Raw genomic sequence first — 24272 nt, forward strand, 5'->3', positions numbered from 1 at the left:
TGTTCAAAACAACCTTGCATCAGACTCTCACTTTCTGTCACTTTGTACACCAAAGCTGCCTCCTCTCACTCTGGCCTTTTAATTACGTCTCTAAAGCCCCTGCCTACAAGCGCTTAGGCTTTGATTGCAAGGACCAGCTTTGTATGTTTGACTAAATTAAAAAGTGGAGAAAATAGGGGCTAAAAAAAAATCTCAAGGCAGACAGCATGTTAACAGCGAGATGCACTCACAATGTCATTTTCCTTTAAGCGCTTAAGTTCAGTGCATTTTAAGGAAAAAACAATAATCAGCAGCCTGAAATGGTAAGAAAAAAAAATCCTCAAAATCTGCCACTGTATTATTTTTAGTTATTATTACAGGGGCTCTTAACCATCAACTAACTGTATTACTGACTCTAATTCTGCATAGCTTGGTTCTTTTTATGCTGGAATACAAAAAAGTCCACCAAGCATGAATTATCAGACAAAATGCCACCGATGGAACATGAGGGTCTCAGACGGTTCTCTCACTGAGCAGCTTCCACTTTGTCGCTTTTAAAATGCATCGGTAACTCTGTTCATAATCTTTACAACTTGTCATCATCATTAACTCACTAGCATCAATGCAAAAAAAAGAAAAGAAAAAAATGATCTAAAAACACACACACACACACACACACACACACACACACACACACACACACACACACACACACACACACACACACACACACACACACACACAAATCTTTGTAGACCCCGATATAGTATTGGACTCATCCTCCTCCAGGCTTGATGCCACATCCACAGATCAGGCTGTGCTAAGAAGATTTCTGTTTGCCAATGGATAGATAAATCTTGTCACTGCTTTTCTAGCCTGCTGAATTTGTGGGTCAGACATGCTCAAAATGTACTAAACTTGCTGACATGAGAATATCAATACCACTGTTTTGTTAAACACTTTTTTTTGTATTAATGTCTTTTCGGAGCTTTAGCAATAACCCTCTTTTTTTTTCTTCTTCTTCTTCTTCTTCTTTTTTTTTTTTTTACAGCATTTGCTTATATTCAGTTGTTAACCCTATAGATTTTTGTGAAGTGGAATAATTTTAAACAAACCTATCAGCTATGTATACTGTATACTACTGATCAGCACTATCATTAACCTAATGTTGTGCAGGCCCCTCTTGTGTTGCCAAAACAGCTCTGACCCATTGAAGCATGATCATGGGACCTCTGGGGATGTCCTGTCGTTTCTGGCACTGGGAATTTGGCAGCAGATCCTTTGGGTACTGTGAGACCTTAAGTCTCTGTGGATGGCGCTTGTTCCTGCACATCCCACAAATGCTCAATCACAACTGGGATTTGATGAGTTTTGAGGCTGCTTCATCATTTGGGTCTCAGTGCTGAATGTAAGGCGGGGCGCATTGTCCTGCCACATGGGAGTGCCATGGAGGAGATGGGCTGACGTGTGTCAAAGTGGCATCAGTGTGAATTCCAAGAGTTAAGGTTTCCCAGCAACACAAAGAACAATGTTGGTGGTTTAATCATGTGGCTGATCAGATATGTAATTATATAATATCTGATTTTCCATAGTCTTGTTGATCACATGTTCTTCTTGCTCTGAGGGCCCTAATTGGTATGAAGCAGAGTAATCTTATGGTTATCTTCCTGAGCTTAACCCTGATTTGAGTAAGGGTCATTGCCATTGGCCATCTGTCTCACAAGCCCTCCTTGTGATTGGCCATATGGTGCCAGAGAGTGAGATTTATGAAGAGCATAATGTTTAAATTGAATGAACATTTTCCATTGGATGATCTTATCTGTTGGAATAGACATAACACCTTCTCACTGTCGTATATCTGTGCTTGGATTTGCAAAGCTATACAATACCATGCAAGAGTACGTTTGCAGATGAAGCAATAGCTTTCTTTTTTTATGTGTAGCAACACACAAAGGAGACAAAACTTTAAGTGTGACTGACATTTGAGGAAAAGCAAAGATAATTTTTATGGGTCCCATTTGGCTTTGGTTACAAAACATATGGGAGCCAGTAATTCCCATTTTCCAAGGATTTGGATGAAAGCAACCATTCACTCTTTATTCTCTGTGTTTATGTGCATATGCTTTTTTTGAAGTGCATAGATATATGTTCAACTGGAATTCCTCATGACATAGATATGATGTGGCTCCCATTTTGCTGACAAGCAAATATGAAGGAGTACCATCAAGTTATAAACACAAGACTGAGATTAAAGAGAAACAGCTGTTCATCTTATATCGTTAGCACCAAAACTGATGTCATATGGATTTTCCCTTATGCTCTTTTGAACGCTTAATCTATAGTTCTCTTTCCAACATTTGTCTAATGAGGTCATTGTCCTTGCCCTTCTTTCTTTCTCTAATCTGTTGTCATGCAGGCCTGAGATCAGTATAGCGTTTAGGGTCAGTGCTTCCTGCTTCATGATATCACATATGTCTAAATCTCTCTAGGAATGGGACGTGTGTTCACACTCAATGGCTGGGTCTCCTGGGTCAACCTTAAGCTGGCTCTTATGTAAGGCTTCATCTATGAGGATGATTAAACTTCAAGATAAATTTCCATGTAGATCATGTTTTTGACCTTTTTGAGTACCTCAAGACCAAAAAAAAAAAAAAAATGGAAAAGGTCAATTATGTTGCAGGTCTGATGATGAAAGACTTTTATTGCCGCACCAGACAACCCAAGATGATGTTCTCAGCTGAGTGTAGGATTTAACACCGCAGACTATGCGTGAGGGTGATTAGTTGTGACATAATCTACAGTTGTAATATCCCATGCCCAAAGGCAATAAAATCTCCAGAGCAAAAAAAAAGAAAAACATCAATGTGATGGTAAATGAGGAGTCACTGGGATGCAGTAATCTGTTGCTAAAGTTGAGACTTCAAGGCTACTGTGTTTCCTCATCAGCAGTAATAGGCTAAATCCACAGGGATTTCCTGCCGATCACAGGCTTGTGGTGGTATCTTAATAACTTTCCCTCGGAAGCTGATAAAACTGCTTTTCTTTTTTTCCAAAATTCATCAGCCTGTTGTTTTTCACCATGACATGCAGCCATGCAAATAAAGGAACAGTGGCATAGATTCAAAGAAAGTCCAGACAGTGTGTTTCTGTGGCAGTAATGTGCTTAGAAAGGGTTAAAGATCCACTGGGGCTGCCTTACCCTGTTGTTACATGTTGCTGTTGAACTCCATGAAACGTCTTGCTATGTAACACGTGACCTTAAAGATGAGTCTTTCCATGACAGCTCCTTCAGATTAATAAAATAACAAAACTTTACATTCATAATGAGAAAAGAGAGACTAAAGGGAGCGAAAGTGGATTTCTCCAGCTCACCTGGCTCACTCATCCGTTAACTCTGCTAAATTGAAGATGCAAATTTCCTCTCTAATCACACGCTTATAGGAGCAATCACTTACCTCGTTAAGGCTCTAGTCAAAATGCTAATTAAAATTCCCGGCCCTGCAAATGAACTGTTTAGAATTCATTATCCTCTTTTGTGTCTCTCGTTTGATGTTTGTCGTTTTGCATTCAATTGCCAAATCTCTGTGACACTACAGAAAAAAGACAACATTACAGCTGGCCTTCACCTAACATTACTCTACAGCTGTTTAGGGGTGCTATTGATTCTGTGCATTAAATATAATCTGTGGGATTATTGTTCAGTTTTGCATGTGCCATTCAATTCATACTGAATATACTAAAAAACATTGGCATTCATTTTTTTTAATAAAATGAGAAACATTTTGAAACAAAAAAAACATGCTAACTTTTGTTTTGTTTTACATTTTAGTTCAGAAAATGCAAAGCAGGCATGACGATCTCACCATCAGCTCCTTTACTGACTGTTCTTGTGCTTTTTATAATCTTATTTGGCAGATGACTTTTGCCCAATTGTAATGGAATAACAAATGTTTGAATATCCTATTTGTGAGCATTTTTAAATCTTCTTGTCCACTTCAGTGTGAAGATGAGATGAGACCAAGATGTTATTGTTTTGTCTCAGAAATTGTTATAAAATGTAAAGAGAATAACAGACAAAGAAACTTGTTTTCTTTCAACACATGTATTATTAACCAAATCAGGTTGCTTGCAAGCATTGTATTTATATTAAATAGCCTATTTCATAAGCTTATTCACAGAAGAAGGAGCCCACACATAAGCAGGATGATTTTATAGATCAGGAAATCCTAAAGATCGGAGAGCTCAGAAAAATTACAGGACTGTAGTAATATGAAAGGAAATCAGAAAGACTGAGGAAACCTCAGTATTACTCAGATTTTACCAACATTACAGTAACTCACAGAGGAATAAAAATCAACAATACTGCTCCTGGCTTTTCCCTCCTGGAGCAGCAGCGCACCTTTTATTCCGCTTTGATCCCCGTCTCCGTCAGCCCTCCTAAAACCTCTGCTTTCTAGTTCTCTGATTACCTCAGAAGGAGCAGCCAAGACTCTAGTCTGGTTGCTACGGTAACAGAGATGGATTTGAATACCCTTGATGTGTGGTGAAGGTGTATCTGTATGTGTATTTATTTGCATGCATTTTACTGAGTGAGTGACAGGCAGAGGACCAGAGGACTGGCTGTGAGTGTGACAGCAGGCATGCAAAGACACTCTACCGGTGCAGTTCAGATTTCACAGAGCTCAGGGTCAAGTGGAGTTTCAGCACTCTTGTCCAACCAAACACTCTCCTGTTCAACCAGAGATACATGAAATGATTCATGTGTCTCCGAGACAACACCCTCACATTACAATCGGTCAAGGGGGGATAGTGTTGTTTTCAAACGCAAGCCCCGAGGACACATCTTTGTGATAGTGTGCATACTGCACGAGCAACAGTGTTTATCTCCTGTTGACGTATTTACCCTGAGGTTGATCCCGCCTAATAAATAATGATGGCCTTTGGCTTTGGTTTGTGTTGCTCTGTGATTGGAGGTGTGTTTGTGAAGTGTGGTGGCTGCTGATTTTCATCTGTTGTAGATTAGTTTAAAGTTTGATGTGATAAACAGAAATTCAGATAAACGGAGGTAAGTAAATATCCTTATTGTCACCACAGACTGTATACAAATGATGGACATAGCCACCATGGCCCAGTGGTTTGTGAAGTCCCGTTCTGAAGGCTTCAGGTGAGCATCTTGGTTTATTGAAACTGGATCTGAGGAGCCAGGGGTGGATCTGACCCAAACTAAGGGACAGTCAGTTTTTCTGATTGGAAGTTCATAAAATCTCATTCTAGGTTCCTCAGTCTGTTAGCAGTGAGTCAAATGAGACAGAAAGCTTTAAGCCATTTTTACCTGTTTTGCTAGCAGCAACTAAAAAGGAAGCATCTTCATATAACTCAAAATCATTGGAGAGCCATGAAGGCAGGACCTAAATGCTCTCTCTACACACAGTAACTTCTCATACTGTGCCTTAAAGCGCACCCTTCTTTATTGTGTATTTTACAGTACCATAGAGTAAAGTAACATAGTATTAATAAAGTTTAAAAATAATATACTATGCTGTATTAATTAGGACTTGAAGCTAATGATTGAGATGATAAACTCATCTGATAAACATTGACTGAGGTCATAGATCATGTTAGCAGTACAGTGACTTTCTCATAGACAATGGGTCTTCTTTTCTACCCACAGGAGTCACCCCCTGCTGGTCATTGGAACTGCCGATTTAAAGCACGTTGGCATTGGCTTCATTTTTCAGATCAGAAAGCTCCTATACTCTTTTACAAGCCCAATGTCAAAAAAGTTGATACACTGTGTAAAATAAAAACAGAATACAATAATTTGCAAATCTCATAAACCCATGTTTTATGCACAACAGAACAGAGAAAACATAGCAAATGTTTAAACTGAGACATTTTACTGTTTAATTAAAAATATTGATACTGGCTGCATGTGTTTCATCAAATGAAATCATGAAACCAAAAATACCACAAAGAAGACTCAGGACTGCTGAGCAGCTCAAATCCTAAATCGGGCAAGAACGGGACGACCTCCCTCACCCAAAAGTCCTCCTTAGTTCACGTGATGTGATGCTCCTGTTTAAGGACTGTAGTTAAAAGAAGAGGGGATGCTACACAGTGCTAAACATGGCCCTGCCCCAACTGTCTGAGATTTACTGTCATCAGAATCAGAACTTTTTTTATAATGGTATATTCTAGGGGGGGCAGGGCTGTACTTCAGCTGAACATTTCAATTTTCAGCTACTTTCAACTTTTTCTCAATCACATTTTTTAAGGATTTACTGTACATTTAACTCAAATGCTTTTACCTGATAACAGTATTTATTTTGCAACCTGAGGCTTTGATATATGATTATTTTTTTAACATAATAATTTCCCACATAACAAAAACTTGTACTTGTTATAAGTCATTACTTATAACAAGTACTTTAAGCGCTCCTGAAAATACTTGTATTTTTACTTAAAGAAATACTTTGTAGGTTCAGGAAAAAAAATGAGGAAAATATGATGATTTAGGCAAAAATAAATTTTCATTAAAAAATTACCCAGGCCGTTATTTTAAGAAGGTCACGAAATGGTATAAGACATGGTACCAGTTTAATATATTCAGATGTTTTTGCTAAAATAATTAGTTGTATACTTGCACTGCAAGTGTGAAAAGCAAGGAGGATAAGGAGGTTGTGACACATCTGTTCAAGTGAGAGGAGCATGGGTACAATGTCCCACTTCTTGTGCCAAGCTGCTGATTTAAAGCGAGTATATTCACCCATAAAGGTACAAATCCTCTGGTGGACGTGGTGAGTAGTTTTCAGTAGTTTTGTCGTTAAAAGCCAACACATCAAAGGGAACTCTCCACCCCACCTACACTTGGCTTCCATTTTCATCTCTTTCTGGCTCGAGCCAGCTTTTTGGGGCTTTAGGTGATGAGTGTCCTTGGTGAAAAATGAGAAGACTAGAGCCAATGTGTCCATGCTCCCTGCACTGAATAGAAATTCACAGCAGTGCACCGACAGACTTATGCTCAGTGGGCTTTTTGGCACGGTCCCCCCCGCTGTGTGTGTGTGTGTGTGTGTGTGTGTGTGTGTGTGTGTGTGTGTGTGTGTGTGTCTGTCTGTCTGTCTGTCTGTGTCTGTCTGTCTGTGAGAGTGAGTGTGGTGCCCAGTACTGGCTAATTAAAATTTGAAAAATGGAAGATCCCGATTTAATTCATCACTACGCCAAACGGGCGATTGGAGGTTTATCATATATCCCAATACTCATAAATGATGAGGCACATGCGCAATCAGCTTTTCCCCTCGTCTAGCGCCAACTGAGCTCAATCTTAAAACCGCAAACTGCCGCAGACAGATCATCCGTTTGTTTGACGTTACACTGAGATGCGCAGGAACCACTTTCTTTGCCCTGGAAAACTGTTCATTAAGCGAAGACCGATGATGAATCAGAAGTTCATCTGCTCGTTTTCGCACCAGCAGCCGCTCTCATTTTGACCAACAGGATTAGGATGGAAAGGTGAAAGTTGGATTTTTCCAAATAAGTAGTTTTAACGTGTGCTAATCCGCACCACTGATATAAACAGGGGATGTGAGAGACACACAAGTTTGAAAGCAAAACTCAGGAAACGGAGCGCAGCTGCGAGGATGAACCCAGGTAAGAGAAACCATTCATATCGGCATAATTTAAAGGAAACTGTGTATTTTCTTTACTGAGGGAAGGCGGTGAGAGTTGTTGGACACGCGGGGGGGGGGGGGGGGGGGGGGGGGGGGGGGGTGAAGTCTGGTTTTTAGATGTTGTTTTCTTGACTGTCTTCTAAGATGTTTGTACAGTTACCTTGTCCACACACAAAAAAAGCCACAAAAGATGGTGCAAAGGCGGAAAAACACATTTCTTTGTTTTGAAAGTTTCTCTTGTGCGTCGATTCGCGGTGCTGAAGTAACAGCTCCCCTCACTTGCTCAGTACACTGTGCTCTACGACTGTAAAAGTAAAGAAAAATAAGAGAAAGAAAATGGATGGTATGATAGAGATTTAAAAAAAAAAATCAAAGTAGGAAATCCGTTTTCCCCTTTTGCGTCAGCGTGTGGTGGCTCAGTGCCTGGGCAGGAGGAGGATTTGGGCTGCTGTTGCTGCTACTGCTGTCTCAGTCCTTCCTCAGCACTCAGCGTGTTCTCAGAGGAAGGGCTTTAGGTAAATTTAACGCTGAACAAAAATCCTTATTTTGTCATGCAGCATTATGGCAGTCAGGTACAGAGTGCGCTTTATTTACCTTATTGTAACACAGTTTTATTAAAATTTTCAGATTCATAGTGTAGTTCATAAATGAATAATAATTTAAAGATTTTAAGGATATTCTGTATTCACTGTAACATAAGAAATGAATATAACACACAAAGTGTCATTTGAACACAGAAAAGCGATTAATAACAAATCAACTCGAGTGGCTGGAGGACAGAACAATATTTATGGTGACGGGAAAATGGAGTTAAAAGCTAGAAGTCGGTCTTTTCCCAGGTCACAAGCTGTCATAGCCAGGACAAACGTCCACAGCCTATATCATAACTGTCATTTTGTGTTTTGCTGTTTGTCACTGGATGTGCAGCAGCATGCCAACTTGCCACTTTGGTGAAAACTCAAAGCAAATTCTAAGTAGACTGGTGCCCCTGGGCAAGATGATCTATTTAGGTCACATTTTATGTAATAGGTACAAATGTGGTGCAAGATATGATTTCATGAAACACAACTTTTTTTTTTTTTATTTACCATTAAATGTCCTTGAACAGATTCTTAGCAGACAGCAGATTGTCAACTGTCCTGCCTCTCACCCAGCATTACTTATAAACCTTGGGGGGGGGAATGCAAAAATAGGAGTAAGCATTAAGGAAGCAGATGGTAGAAGCAGCATGTTCTCTCGCTGTAAAGCTTTGAACTCCACACCCTTGCCATTTATATACATTCAGGGATTCTGCTGCTTGTACTGAAACAACAAGCACAGACAAACAAATCCTGCTAAGCTCTCTCTTTTCCTTTATTCCTTGATTGTACCCCTCCTCACTGTGATTTCACATACTGCTGGCTTCCATACAGTCTGGATATTTCTCCTGTTCATTGAGGGGGGATTTGCACTGGCACAAAAGATTAAAGGTAAGATTGTAATCTTTACTGTGCTCCTTGGATAAATGGACTTCTTTATACATATACATATTCTACTTTCATTCAAGATTCTTTTCATTTTTACACGAATATGTATATAACTGCATTTTAGATGCCAGCAGTCATTGTAACGATAATTTTTGTATGCTTTGATGCCACGTGCAGATGCAAGTGCAGGATCAAAAGCAGTTAAACCTTCTCAATGTGGAAACTGGGTACGAACCACTGATGGCGGCACCTTCAGTTCCCCAAACTACCCAAATATGTACCCTCCAAACAAGGAGTGCCTCTATGTGCTGGAAGGTAACTGACACAAGGCACACAAGCCTGCTCATTTCAGTCCCGTGAAAAAAGTTCAGATTTTGACTTTGATCTCTCTCAATTCTTTTGTTGGCTCAGATTTTAATTAAAGTGAATCTGACACTACCTCCACCATTCTGCCTTCCATCATTGCTTTTAAATTCTGAATGCCTGCTTTGGTGACACCGTCTAAGAAACATATGTATAACCTATTATGTGCAATGCCTCTTTTTTCTTCTCCTGTCCTTAAAGACAAAAACATGTTGTCTTAATATATTGTTCATTAACTTTCTGACCATCAGTAATGATATACAAAGATCACGCAAGACTGAGGAATATATGAAAGGAGCAAACATGTCTTTAGCATTATGTATTCCTGAATCATCTCTTCGGCAGTAAAAGAGTGCCAATCATTCCGCAGCCCTGCCTCGCCAGAGAATAGAACTGCTGTTTGATGAAGTCTTCCACATCGAGGCATCGTTCGAATGTCGCTTCGACCACATTGAAGTGCGGGACGGTCCCTTCAGCTTCTCACCGCTCATCAATCGCTTCTGTGGCTCAGCCAGTCCTGGACTTATCCTGTCCAGCGGACGCTTCATGTGGATCCGCTTTTTCAGTGATGAAGAGCTGGAGGGGACTGGCTTCCAGGTCCAGTACAGTTTTACTGCAGGTGACTAAAATTCAGTTGAGTTCAATTCAGTTTTATTTATACAGTGTCAAATCACAACATCAGTCACCTCAAGGTCCTTTATATTGTAAGGTAAAGACCCTACAATAATACAAGACAGCGTGGTGGTTAATTATGCTCTTACTGCTCAAAAATCAAATATCTGTTCTCTGACTAGTGATTCTGTGACTCTCTGATATGTCTGTCTGTGACCCCCAAAGATCCTGAATTTCATCTACATGTGGGAGGACTTTTAAACCCCATCCCAGGTAGTGTAACCACATATAAAAAAAAATAGCTTCAGGTGTGCTTCATTAGACTAATATGTGAAATAGACTTGTCATTTTCCATCTAATCACATGTCTTCCTTTTTGTTTCCACTTTTTTTTTTTTTTACCTTCTGTCACTGTGTCTGGGTCAGACTGTCAGTTTGAGCTGTCTGGAGCTGACGGTGTGATCCGTTCGAGTCAGGTGGACGAAGAAAACAAAGTGAAGCCAGACCAGGCAGTGGACTGCATATGGACTATACGCGCCCCAACAAAGAACAGGGTAGGACATTAAAATGACATTGTTAAATTTACATTTACACCAGTTATCTGTTGCACAATTAATGATAACTGGATGTTCATGGAAAGGAAAGGAAAGGAAAGGAAAGGAAAGGAAATGAAAGGAAAGGAAAGGAAAGGAAAGGAAAGGAAAGGAAAGGAATTGCTTCTCTACAAAATTAATTTAAGGAGTGGGGATATGATTCATTGGGAACAAAATAACAAACAGTACAGTGGCATGAAAGATGAGTCTGCAGCCTGCAGCTTATTTTCACCCTTCACCCCCTCCATATCTGTTGTGATATATTTTTCCATATTCTTTCCATTATTTTAAAGACAAAATGTGAAAAATTGTGCTTTTTTAAAAAAATATCAAGCAACCACTAATCTGCAGCTTGTGCATATAAATTATAAGCATATGCATCAAAATCTAGAGGAACCATCCAGCTTGTTATGAACACTCACTTAAAAAGCTTGCATCTCTGATGGTAAGGGGATGGTAAGTCCATATGGTATGGCACTTCCATAGAGCCTATGGAAGTGGCAACTTGCACATCTGGAAAGATACCATCCAGATGGCATCTTTTTCGAGGAAGACCTTGCATATTTCAGCAGCTAGATTCTAGCAACAGCTAGAATCCTCTATCAGACAACATTCCTTTCCCAAAAGTCTAGCAACTGGTCTCCTCAGTTGCCAGATATTTACTGACTGTTGTTAACAGAGTATAACAGTTGAAGTTGGATCTATATACACATACATGTCAAAACAATGAGCTAAAAATTTGAACTTTTATACTATTGCATGATGTAAAAACACTGATTGCTGAAATATTTCATCATTAGCAGGGATATTTTAAAAGAAGAGGGGATGCTACGCAATAGTAAACATGGCCCTGTCCCAGCTTTTTTGAGATGTGTTGCCAACATAAAAATCCACCATTTTTCTTAAAATGATGCATTTTCTCAGTGTAAATATTTGATATGTTTTCTATGTGCTGTTGCAAATAAAATATGGGTTTATGAGATTTAAAAATCATTGCATTCTGATTTTATTTACAGTTTTACACAGCATGCTAACTTTTTTGGAATTGGGCTTGTACATGGAAAAATTAGCACAATGTGCAGTGTATTCCTCTCCATTGCTTATTTCAGATTTACCTGCGATTCTTGGAATACCAGATGGAAAACTCAAATGAATGTAAGAAGAACTTTGTGGCTGTTTATGATGGCAGTAACGCCATTGAGGACCTAAAGGTAATTCATTGTATAATGTCATATCTGTTACTCTGTTCCTGCACAATGCACTAAGTTTGTCACACATTACACAGCAATATGCTTTCAGATCTGAGGTTCTTCTTCTTCTGCTACAGGATTTATCTCTCTTTCTTTGCTGTACATGCTCCTTTTTAATGACATGTTTAAATCAGAACTATGTAGCAACTGTTCTACAGACCTTGGCCTCATTGAGTCTACACATCAACAGCTATAAAAGAAAATGGTGTGTGGTTTCTTGCAGGCCAAGTTTTGTAGTACAGTAGCTAATGACATTATGCTGGACACTGGTGTGGGAGTAGTAAGGATGTGGGCCGATGAGACAAGCCGTCTCAGCCGTTTCCGGATGCTGTTCACATCTTTCGCTGACCGTGAGTGTCTCTATTAGATTATTCTTACCCCCCCCCCCCCCCCCCCCCCCCCCCCCAAATCGTTTTGCATTTTTACATTTTTACTCATGCTCCTCCTGCTTAGTTTCTTCAGCTATGATGGGAAAGTGCATGTAAAGATAGGGTTAGGGTTAGTGGGGTTAGGGTTAAGGTTACAGTTTTTGTGGTTACTTTAAATCACCGCAACTTGTATTGTATTAAAATATGACAAAATGCTTAGCAACAGAGCATATCCATAGTTTGACAGGCATTTTATGGTTGGATCCATGCTTCCCTGGCTAGGGCTATATGCCACAAATGGAGAAATTTCCTCTTTCTGCTAATAGCATTAGTTACTTTGTCAGGTTGTGCACATACTTCATACACACTTGTGTTTGTGTTTTAGCACCCTGTGTAGGTGGTGCATTCTTTTGCCACACTAACATGTGCATCAACACTTCTCTGGTGTGCAACGGCATACAAAACTGTGTCTTTCCTTGGGACGAAAGCAACTGCAAAGGTACCCCAGTTCTGCTGAAGTACTTTGGTAGAAATACTTCCTTTGGTCTGCTGTGCTGTGTCACATTGTGTAGTTGTGTCATGCTTTGTAAAATGATGGATGTCATGTCTGCCTTTGCTGTGTCACATTGAGTCTCCTTGAGGATCATTATGAAACACACATAGGCTGCAGCAGCTACATAACAGTTAATATCGATGTATTTCCACTTGGCAGGGAAAGCATAATCTCATCATTTTGATGCTTTTCCAACTAAAAGGCCTTCAAGGCTTTTTGGCTGATAAGTGGAACTTAAGCATCTCCAAAGCAGGGATGGGTGTTTGTCTGTGCTTTAGCTTTTAGTAAAGGTTCCGAATTGTTGCCGGCATCCAGAGATACAGAATTTCTCGAAAGGGGAGGAAACGAGTAAATGACTGATGTACTCTCAGTATCTCTGAAAACCTCTCATATTTTAACTCTTTTGTCTTCACCTCTATCCTCCAGAGAAAAAGAACAAAAGTGTTTTTCATCACATCACAAAGACTCACGGGACAATAATCTGTGTGTCTACGGGGGTGGTGCTCTTACTCCTAATTGTCTCCATTCTGGTGCAAGTCAAACAGCCACGTAAGAAGGTATTTAAGAAAATTCACTGTCAAATTATTCAACATCATCCCACTAAATTTGGTCAAAGAGGCATTTTTTTTTTTTTAATCATATTTTGAAGGTGTTGGTTCGTAAGAACAACTTGTTTCCCCGCGCTGACCTCCAGGAGGTGTTTGACCCTCCTCACTATGAACTTTTTAATCTCAGAGACAAGGTCAGTTTGTTTACTTTGATACATTATAACTGGTTCATGGTTCTATAATTTTAAAGCTTCTGATTTCATAACATTGTCGTTCATAGGAGATTTCTTCAAGAGACCTTGGCGAGTTGTCAGAGGAGCTCCAGTCCCTACAAGCGCTCAGGAGGTCCTCATCAGGATCACGCTGCATTCACGAGCACCACTGCGGCTCTCTGGCCTCTATCAACTCCATTAAAGGCAGTCTAGGTGCACAAGGCCTGGGAAGAGGATCCATGGAGCTTCCACCTTTCAGAGGAGACTTCCAAAGTTCCTTACCTCCCCTAAGGGATTTTAACAGCAGTCTCCGGAAGAAGAGCTGGCCTAGTATGAAATCAGGCCGAATACAGGGCCATCATGGGATGGGGGAGAGAGCTCTGGGACAACAGGACAGAGTTATGGAAGAGGATGAAGAGGAAGAGGAGGATGGAAGGTATGATGTGTATGTGCGTAGAGCAGGAAGCCGAAGAGGCTATGAAATGGCTCAGCAAAGATCTCTGTCCATGGACTTTTGAACAGAAAATGCGAGATCTGAAGTAGGGTAGGTAAACACTGCTGCAGACCTTTTCAGATTTACAGGAAAGAGGAGGAAGAAGGAAAATTAACTGTCTTTTGCCAGTTTTACACTGTCCTCCTTCTTACTAAGGTTGAAAAACATAGGCTCTGTTAAGGAGCAACATTCCATGAACTTTTTAAAAGATCCTCAGGCACTGCCAAATCTGCTTGTACACTGAAAGAGCAAACAGGGAGCTCTTATCATATATATGGCAAAGGTGTAAAAGTGAAAGTAGAAGACAATGCTGTGTACTGTTGTTGTTTTTGATGTACTCTGTTAAATACATTTAACTGTAAGGCAAATAGATGCTGTTGCAGTATTTTTTGAATCAGTGCATAGAAGAAGTGTGATTACAGTTTGCGCTGTCAATGACAAAACTACTTTTTGCACCATGGAGTCAGAAAAAGCCAGCTCAGAGTTAGAGTCAGTTTCAACTTTGCAGGAAGGAAGTGTGTGTTGACGTGCTGCGTTCCAATGGCTACGCACATGTGTTGTGATCTTAAAACAGAAGTATGCAAGTTGTTCTCTAAAGTTACCACAGAACTACTTACATAACCTTGGAGCTGGCACGAACCTCATTTAGAAAGCCTTGCAGTTTAGTCAGCATACCTCTGCGATCCATTTGTCATACTGAAAAAAAATTCACCGGGCAGATAATTAATGGAGCAACTATGCACAGGCACAGACAAACACCTGACAGTGCACTCTCAGTGCTAGTGTGTATGTGCGTGCTGTTAATGGCAGTTACATAATTCTCATCTGACAGGTGTAGTCTGATAAAATCAAGATTAAAATATTGCGGTGATAAAATGTTTGGATTCACTGGCTACTTTCTACGCAGAGCCAACACAATAAAAACAACTGATTAACAGTGTAACATACTCTGTTTAAAATACTTCCACAAGTTGTCCTTGTATGTAGGGAATATGAATTATCAGCTGTGGTCAACAGTCTTCTTTTTTTTAATCTCAATATCAATGAATAGGCAAAATATTTGTAACACTTCAGGTAAACCACTCCACAAATAGGTCAAAACGTGCAGAAAATGCAGGATTATCTCTGTAAAATAACTCAACTCTTCGCTATGTGAAAATCGCTAAGCTTAAAATCCAAGGTGTGTCATGGAGCTAGCCAATTTGAGCTTTTTGTGTGACGTATAGTTACCACAGAAAGTACAAAGACCACATTTGTTTTTTGTTTATTTTATTCCTTTTAATTTATTTAGGTGGAGGCCGATCCCTTTTAAATTAAAACTGTAATATACTGCAAACACTTGTGTTTTATGATATCCATCTGTCTTCTGCAGGTGAGTGCCTGACCTTCAGAAAAAGAACAATGCACAACCAGAACTGAGCATCAAGTTTATTTTTAGATTACAGTACAATAGGTCAGGTGATAACTTACATTAGAGCAGCAGGTTGGCATGCAGTCACTGAGAGTTCCCAGAGACAGATGCAAGCTTAAAGATGATCATGGGGTTTAGGGGACTTTAACATGAGACTGTGCTGATCTTGGACCTGCTGCACCTATGTTTTTATGCATGCGTAAACACTCATACATCAGGTATGCCTCATGTGTGGCCTCAGTTGCTCAAAAAACTCTCATTTTTACATGATAAACTAACAGTTGTGGTTTAACGGAGCAGACGCTCTGTCCATTTTCCTATCTGCAACAACTTAGTATTCCTCAGTGCTCCATCATATTGAACTCTCTAATGTAGCTGGGAAATGCTTCTAAAAATACACACTGTGAATGAGATTGGGAAGAATGAAGTCCAACACATTTAGCATAATTCTTGTCTTGAACTACAGGCAGTGCTAGTCCAGAATAAAAAGTACCTTACTGTAATTGTAAATAACGTCTTTATAAAACTTTGATAAAACAGCACAACAAAAGGTGCTAGTGCACTCTGACTGTTTAATACATGTCAACATCAGCAGCTGAAAATAAAAATACAACAGCTTGTTTAAAGTCTTTGAGTTTCCTTCATTATTTTTTTCTGTCTTTTCATCGCAAAAAAAAACCCCCCTTTCAGTCTAAAGTGTGCATGCAGACGGGGTTCTCAAGGCCAGAATGTTGCGTTGCAGCTCAACAACGTCCTTCCATGTGTTTATAGTCCGAGGCATTAAAGTGGGGTCCTCAGTGACTCATCAAAAAAGGGCATGTGGTAATGTGACACCAAGGGTGTGCTCTCCCCGAGAACGGCCTCCGTGAAGTTGGGTCGTCTCCAGGCGTAAACCATGCTGTTCAGGAAACCTTGTAGGGATACGCTGGCAGCCTGCAGTACACAAAAGCAATATTTTAACCTGCAACTCTACCAACAGTTGAAATTTTCACTTATTCATAGAAAATCAGTTCTTTTACTAAAACATACCTGTATCATATAAAAGCCAAATAAGCTGCGTTGTTCAACAGGTGTGTTCACCAGCAGGGTAGATAGCAGGATGAGGAAAAGAGCTAGAAACATAGATATTATCAAGATATTAATCTCAAGTTGATAATTATATTAGTTTTCAACGTTAATGCGTTGTGTACCTGGTGCCCAACAGATCAAGATGACCATCACCATATTCCTTGCTGTAGAAATTGCTCTCTTCATTCTCCTTCTTGAACGCCCATCTCCTTCCACTGGAAAAAGCCCCTCCTGCTCACGTCTTTCATGCCACTTACCGACCTTATAGTAAATAACCTGAACCAAAAATATAAATAAATAAAAATGTTTGCTTGCACTTGTATTTAGACACAAATTAAATGATCTAATTACTGCAGTACTGAAAACAGGCTTCTTATATTGCAGTAATGTGATTGTTAATAACTCACAGAACATGACACCACCACTGGTATCACCACAATGAAAAGAAAAGCTCTGATGAAAGCGTCATGGATTGTCTCCTGTGAACAAAAGAAAATATGTATCATAATCACGTATGTACAGTACATTGCATTTTTATGTCATACAAAATGCTACAATGCTAAAGAGTGCTGTAAATAAAACACACACTATACAACAAAGGTTTATGAGAAAAGTCACAAGACAGTTGTACACTCACATCTAAGCAGGAACCCCTCCAGATGTGCAGGAACAAAATACAACTGTGAAAAAGAAAAATCAAAAAGGTCAGAAACACAGGGGAACAGACCCATTTCTCTGCTGTAACATCTTTGAAAGATGGAGGCTGATTCTCTGGGTTGTGCACTCACCTAGTGCAGTATGTGTTATCATTACTGACAACCCCATTCAGTGAGTTGTCGGTGGCTGGAATCAGTGAAGAAGCTTTTATGAAAGGAGTGAGCACATACGCTAAGTAAAGTGCAAGTGGGACCAGCCTGTTATATTGGGCAGACAAAGAAGCTGAATTAAACTGTGCACACAAGATATTGCCACAACATTTATTCATTTATTTATTTATTTAAAAAAGTGTTTAAAAAAAAACAACTCACCACACAATGGCATATACAGGTATAACTACTACTTTTCTTCTATACATGTTCTATAAAACAAGACAGATAAGGAGAAACATGTCAGTGAATCTTTACAGTTTCTCCAAATGCAACCTGTCTGTCATGTCTCCTCACCTGTCCCTCCTCATCATCTGCTGGTCTTTCTCTCCATCCTTGGATCGCATTCTTTGACTTCCAGGCGTAAACGACCACCAGCAGAAATGAAATGAAATAAAATGTCTGGAACAGAACACAAAGAACAATGCAAAATGTGACCATTTTACCATTAATATGAATTAACTGTGGATCAAATACTAATATTTACATTAAATGTCAGTTAAATACAATCTCTGTAAGTATCGATGTGCTCCAGTTCTTAAAGAACAAGAGACATGACCAACAGACTTGTGTAAGGACAAAGGTCAGACATTTTCCTTTATCTTTATGAGGGCAATCTTTATGACTCAACGTGAGGACATTTTATTACTTGGTTTTACATGTGCTGCTTATAATTTTTTTTAGAAAGATGCTTCTTTACATAAGAAGAATATGAAGCATACAGCTGCTTATTTAAATGTGAATGAGGGATACAGTAAAGCTTTAGACCTGCAGCCATAAATGAGATACTAGATTAGCTGATTTTTGAAGTATAGAGTATAGTATAAAAAACATTATTATTTAAAACCATGCTCATTTAGTAGTTTAAGTTTTTTATCACAGAGATTGTTTATTACTTGTACAACTTCAGTTGTATTCTAATGAGGCTTTACTGGAGCTTAAAGATTTTCCATCTACATAAATAAATCTTAAAGAGCCTAAAAAAGAAGGATCCAGGTAAGTTCATTCAGAAACATAACCAGTATTTTATTTGTTTATTCATTTTATCTTGAACTTTTAAAAGGTTAAATATTTCCCATATCTGTATTTTAAAAGAATTCCACAATCTGAGCTGGAGGAATTTGAATAACACAGTGTTTGTTCCTACATTCTTTTTTCTTTTCTTTTCTTTTCTTTTCTTTTCTTTTCTTTTCTTTTCTTTTCTTTTCTTTTCTTTTCTTTTCTTTTCTTTTCTTTTCTGTAAAGTCTGTATCTACTCTCCTTAACACTCTAAAATCACGCTAAAATGCCATAATTCAAAAAAACTTTATGCAGTCCAGTTCACAATAGACAATTTAATGCTCAAAACAATTATTACAGCGAGCATGCTGTTCCTCCTCTCAGTCTGACAGAAGAATGTGGAGATACTTGCATAACAGAGGGCATGACACAGCAAAACTGCTCACTGTGTTGTTTTATAGAGGCAATACAAGAAACACACGGTTGTGATTTACTTCACTGTTTGAATGACGTGATGTGTACTCTGTACCTCTGAAAATATCATTTTGTTGTGTTATTAGACAGGGTTCGGATCTTTTACTGTAAATGTCGGCTATTTTAGCCAGAAGCACCAAAAGCAAAGTGAAACTGTCCGACCAGCATACCTTTTATGATTAGTTTAAGATTCAAAAACCGAAACAATTCCATTAATGATTTCTTTGCAGTGGTAAGAGCCCGCTCAAACAATGAAAGAAACTGTTCCTCACCAGTGACAGCGGCAGGCCGTACTGGCAGATGATTAGGCTGTTATTAATTGATACTTTGTTCATGACACTCATGGACATCAACACCAGAGCAGCCAGGAGGTCTGCGAGAGTAAGCTGCACCAGGAGGTGTACCTGCAAAACAGTACACATGAGAGGGTTGTGCTACTCATTTCTTCATGCACAGTTAATTTTCAACAAACTATCAAAGATATAATTAAATAATCATTTTTAATGCATACAACTTGACTCACCTGTTCTTTTAGGTGCCTCCATCTTACTATGGAAACCACCAGGACAGAGAAACTCCCAATCACACTGCAGTTAATCAGAAATATGCAAACTATTACACAACAGAAGCTATTTATTTGCATGACATATCAAAAGTTTACAAGAAATGAACATAATAAATTCAGCTTATTGTGATTTTGTACCAACACTGACACAAACCACAGTGAACCTGAATATTGCTCATGATATGTGAACTTTTCATATCCTTTACTCAGGTAAAACCATGACAGTCACACTGTAAAAGTTCTCTGTGAGATGTAAAAAAATAGTTAAAAAATACTTAGGTTAAAAGTATTTCAGTGTCAGCAGAACGATGTTCTCATAGTATTAAAAATACAGAAAAATGGCTCCTGTGATTGTTACACTAATTCATTCAGTGCCTAACAAACTTTTTTTAGACCACCACCCAGTGTAAGGTTTATGCCACATCTGCCCTAAATCTCCAGTACTGGTACTTAACAAAATCATTTTTTGTATTTTTTTATGCTTCTGTAATGGTTAATTCATTTGATCAAGATGCTAAATTACAGCCATTAATTTGCATTCCTGAACAGCAAAGGTTAGTTTTAGTGTCTGAATGTTGTGCTTGATTAGTTTCTGATTTCCAGAGTGCCGGCTCAAATTTAGGTCTAAAAACATTAAATAATTTTATTTTTTGCCAAATCAATAACAATCTGATTTTTAGTTTTAAAATATTTGTGTTTTCTTGTTTTTTTGTGACAGGTGGTCTAAATATAAATTTGTTAAGCACTTTACTTATCAATAATTATTATCACTTGGGTGGAGTTCATTTTTAACTATTTTAGTTAAATACAGATAATCACTATTTTTCATCAGGGATTACTCTTTGAGGATTTACTCCATTATTTCATTGTTTTCAATTGAAAAACTCTAAAAATAGTGAGAAACCTTGCCACAAGTACCCTAAATTCATCTTTATTCATAATTCATCCACCCAGATTTTATATTTCACTTTGTTTCTGTTTTACCTTTGTTTACAAGAAACAAAGGGAAATATGAGACTCTTCAGCAAAGAGTTAGTGTGTCTTTGTCAAGGAAGTGTTTAAATTACCGGTATCAACTGCACTAAGTAACCTAAAACTCAAACATATCAGACAACGGCCGTGGATTATGTAAGATAACTGAGGGAATTCAAAAAGAAAGTTTATCTTTGCATGCTGCCCCGCTGGTCACAATTAAGAGAGAAACTGCTATAAAGGTAATACTGTGCAAAATGGTGTTTGTTATGTTTGCAAAACTGAGCCTATGAATGTTACCCAATTCATTTTAAGAATGTTATATAATTCATTTTATGAATATTACATAATTCATAATGATAATAGTATGAGGAAGCACCTTACCTGGGAGTGAGTAACACTATGTACACCGTAGAGAGAATATCAATCTGAAAGCAGAATTCAAACACGTTTCAGAAATGTCTGGGAAGCTACTAAAGGTTTTTATACAATAGCACTTTTTCAAAGTATGATGTCAAGGACAGCAGTGAATGTAAGGCCTACCTGTTTTCCACTCAGCAAACCATTTAGCTCCATGCTGATAAGCAAAACGTCACATTCGGCATGTGCACAGCACCATAACCTGTCCCCATAACAGGCCAGTGAAAATGTAACATCTGTCAAACAGCACCTCTATATAAAGTGCACCTTGTGTTTTGACTCCACCTTCTTGTGTGTGTGTGTGTGTGTGTGTGTGTGTGTGTGTGTGTGTGTGTGTGTGTGTGTGTGCTCACGCTTGTGTGTTTACCCAGGTTAGCACTGTGACAATACTTGGTAATCCCCAGTTAGAGTGGATTTAGTTCCTGGTGTCTTCCAAAACACTAATCCATTTAGGAGAACTAGTAACACAGGAAAACTGGGGTTTTTCTGTACTCTTTGGAGTTTAGCTCCTTGTTATTCCAAACTAAGAAAATAATAGATTACATAATCTGACAAATGTTTTTAGCATACCTAACATTCTCCAGTTAAGGTGTGATGTCAGTCTAAAATGAAAGCATAGAGGAAATATAGTCACGAAACCCTCACGAAACTCATTTTACAGATGAAAACTCATGCACAATAAAAAAAAAATAATAAATACAAAAGTTTGCATGAACACTGCTGGCACAGTTCCCATAAATGCTCTTCATCACTTCAAGCTATTTAGTTTTTTTTTCACTCAGATTTTAGGTTACTGATTTTCTATAGGATTCAGTCCTGAGTAACCACCAGTGTGTCTTGTTTGCAGTAACTTACTGGCAGCCATAGCTTATATATGTACTACTTCCTCTCCTATTTAAGGGGTCATTTACAAATATCGACAGTTTCCAGAGCGTACAAAGCACACTCTTTTTCAGACCCCGCCCAAAAGCATACAAAGAAAATGTTGATCTTTTTTCACCTGGTTCTTTGGTATTGTAATGTACTCGGAAGTATTAAAAGAAAGTATTAAAAAGATTTACTTTTGCAAGATTTTGTAAAACTTTTTAATTTTAGGCCATGCGCTTCCACATTAATCTTGATATGGCGGCGTCCGTCAGGAAAGGATCGTGAGAGATTGCAGCAAAAGTCGCCTTTATTTTATAATTCAGCGGTTCCTGTTGGCTTAACCACACCAAAACTGTACAGGCATGAAGGAATGAACCTGACTGACTGTCTCACTCTCACGCCATCACTGCTTCACTGATTGCCACAAACACACACAGCGCTGCCCTGGCCCCTTCTTCTCTCAGCCACTCAGCTCATAAACAACCACAGTGATGGAGGACACACGCTGGTTTATCTATATCATATGTATATTCATAAAATAAAAGCTCAAGCTGAGTGTGTGTGTATGTGAGATCTCACAAAAGTACATCTGTCTCTTTTTTCCCTCGTTTTTTTTTTTCTCCCATGTCCCTTTCTGGGTTCTGTAAAACACATCCTGGTGTTGAAAAATTCTGTAGATCTTGGTATCAAATACTCTTTCCTACCTATTAATTGTTGCACTAATAAAAATCCATTAATTCATTCTCTTCAGCTTATCCTTTTCAGGATCGTGGGAGGGCTGGAGCCTATGCCAGCTGTCATAGTGCGAGATGCAGGATACACCCTGTAATGAACAGATATACATTAGGATTTATAGAGTGCAACAAACTGATTTGAATTTTGATGTGAATGTGTACTGCACTGCATGTACGGAAAATGTACCCACCGCCACACTGTACAGAGTGGCAGTGGAGCTATTTGTCATCTGAATAGCCGGTCTTGTGCCATCAGATATCGTTCCCCCAGTTTAACACAGGGGCTCAGTGTTGCCAACTTAGCGGCTTTTTTTTTTTTTTTTTTCAAAAAGCAACTAGCGAACACGTTCTCGCCATGTTTTGTGTACATAAAGCCTTCTTATTGCATCCCTTCGTACACTTTGGCATCGCCCAGCCCTTAATCACTTCGACTGCACCCTCCAACCCCGGAACCTTCACTTAAACAATGAACCTGCCTACTGGCTCCCACCCCTGGACCTTGCTTCAGCCTTTATCAACGTTTGAGTCAGGCAACAGCGAGTTTTCTTACACAAATTAGCAACAGTGGCCCAGATAAAAAAAAATAAAAATGAGGGTTGAATATAGCTAGCAGTCGCACCCAACAGTGTTTTCTTTAAATTTGATATTCTAACATTAAGCAAAACGGGACAAAACTGATATATGTAATGTGGGCATAGGCAAAGCATGAAAGTTATTAAGTTATTTCATTAATTTCATTTGTAGTTCTAAATATATTTAAGGTGTTTTTTTTCTACACTTTTTGTCTCTCCAAAGATAATATCTCTCCTACAGCCTCGATTGCAACTACATGCAAATGACCGATTATGGAAATTAGGGGATGACACTTTTATTTTCAGCAGCGGAAAATTTCCTGTATTTTTAAATACAAAACTTGACAGGTATGTCTGAGGCCATATCGCTGCAGGCCACGGTATGGTGCAGTAGTGTGGATGCCTCGGCCATCAGCGCTCAGATTACACAGACCGACCGACATTTTCTAACTATTTGAAAAGGGTAAGCTGGGTGTTATCCCCCTCCCCCCTGTCGTAGCTTTGTACGCTCTGGAAAATGTGAATGACCCCTAAGTATCACATGGTCTAGTAACACTCAGTGTGTTTAAACGATGACTTTTAATTCAGTCAGCAAACCTTAAAGTAGTTGCATGAACTTTTTTTTTTTAATTATTATTAATTTTAATGGCTTAATTTAATTTGAGTTCTAGGCGAACAGAAAATTCAACAAATTTTTAATCTCTAAAAAGTCCTGTTTTATATTACATTCAGTTTTTACTGAATTTTTTTAAGTGTTTGGTTTGTTTACGACTTGTACCATACAAGGTTATTCACTAGATTTGAACTTCATTTTTCATCACCTTGTTAAAATAATGGCTTAAATCATTTTTTCAGGCTTTTTTCAGGAAAAGGCAAAAAAAACTGAATCAAACATAGAAAACTAGATGATTTAGGCAAAAATAAAACTTTAGTTAAAAAAATAACGTGGCCAATTATTTTAACAAGGTGACGTAAGATGAGAGGTAAAATGGGATGCCCTGAACCCTTTTGTTTTTTCCATTCGTGTATTCAGCAGCTATAGATTCACACACATAGACACTCTCGCAGGCTGAGGACAACAGAGTGCGGCTGACTTTTTATGTCGATTTCTAGTATTAGAGCCCAGTAATTGAAAATATGTGTTACAGGGACACCTAGTGGTAAGAATTGCGCTTTACATTTGGTTCATATGAGGAAAAAAAAAACCTTATCTTATGAAAT

At 38.7% G+C, this 24272-nt stretch overlaps 2 protein-coding genes across 2 annotated transcripts; one reads left to right on the forward strand and one right to left on the reverse strand.

The window, feature by feature from the left end:
- The first annotated feature begins 7323 nt into the window (after positions 1–7323).
- neto2b (neuropilin (NRP) and tolloid (TLL)-like 2b) lies at positions 7324–16143 on the forward strand. Its single transcript, XM_030732424.1, has 12 exons — positions 7324–7626; positions 9059–9115; positions 9290–9427; positions 9846–10094; positions 10313–10360; positions 10513–10640; positions 11789–11890; positions 12153–12279; positions 12683–12796; positions 13277–13407; positions 13500–13592; positions 13679–16143. The coding sequence occupies exons 1-12, from the start codon at positions 7617–7619 to the stop codon at positions 14126–14128; spliced, it is 1647 nt and encodes a 548-aa protein (XP_030588284.1). The 5' UTR covers positions 7324–7616; the 3' UTR covers positions 14129–16143.
- Positions 16144–16247: 104 nt separating this feature from the next.
- Positions 16248–21091, reverse strand: LOC115781440 (uncharacterized). The gene is made up of 12 exons (XM_030731081.1): positions 21002–21091; positions 20843–20886; positions 19445–19508; positions 19194–19325; positions 17746–17850; positions 17611–17660; positions 17371–17496; positions 17220–17262; positions 16990–17061; positions 16705–16858; positions 16544–16626; positions 16248–16447 (listed from the first exon to the last, which is right to left on the reverse strand). The coding sequence occupies exons 1-12, from the start codon at positions 21032–21034 to the stop codon at positions 16295–16297; spliced, it is 1059 nt and encodes a 352-aa protein (XP_030586941.1). The 5' UTR covers positions 21035–21091; the 3' UTR covers positions 16248–16294.
- Between the last annotated feature and the right edge of the window lie 3181 nt (positions 21092–24272).

The sequence above is a fragment of the Archocentrus centrarchus genome, chromosome 6 (genome assembly GCF_007364275.1).
Source record: "Archocentrus centrarchus isolate MPI-CPG fArcCen1 chromosome 6, fArcCen1, whole genome shotgun sequence".
NCBI classification, from domain to species: Eukaryota; Metazoa; Chordata; class Actinopteri; order Cichliformes; family Cichlidae; genus Archocentrus; species Archocentrus centrarchus.

Coding starts and splice junctions, on each gene's coding strand:
- LOC115781440 (XM_030731081.1), bottom strand. CDS start 21,034: ATGGAGCTAAATGGTTTGCTGAGTGGAAAACAG. Junction 17,851..19,193: donor ACGGCCTGCCGCTGTCACTG/GTGAGGAACAGT, acceptor GTTCTGTTCCAG/ACATTTTATTTCATTTCATT. Junction 17,062..17,219: donor GGAGGGGTTCCTGCTTAGAT/GTGAGTGTACAA, acceptor TTTTGTTCACAG/GAGACAATCCATGACGCTTT.
- neto2b (XM_030732424.1), top strand. Junction 10,641..11,788: donor GCGCCCCAACAAAGAACAGG/GTAGGACATTAA, acceptor TGCTTATTTCAG/ATTTACCTGCGATTCTTGGA. Junction 11,891..12,152: donor ACGCCATTGAGGACCTAAAG/GTAATTCATTGT, acceptor GGTTTCTTGCAG/GCCAAGTTTTGTAGTACAGT.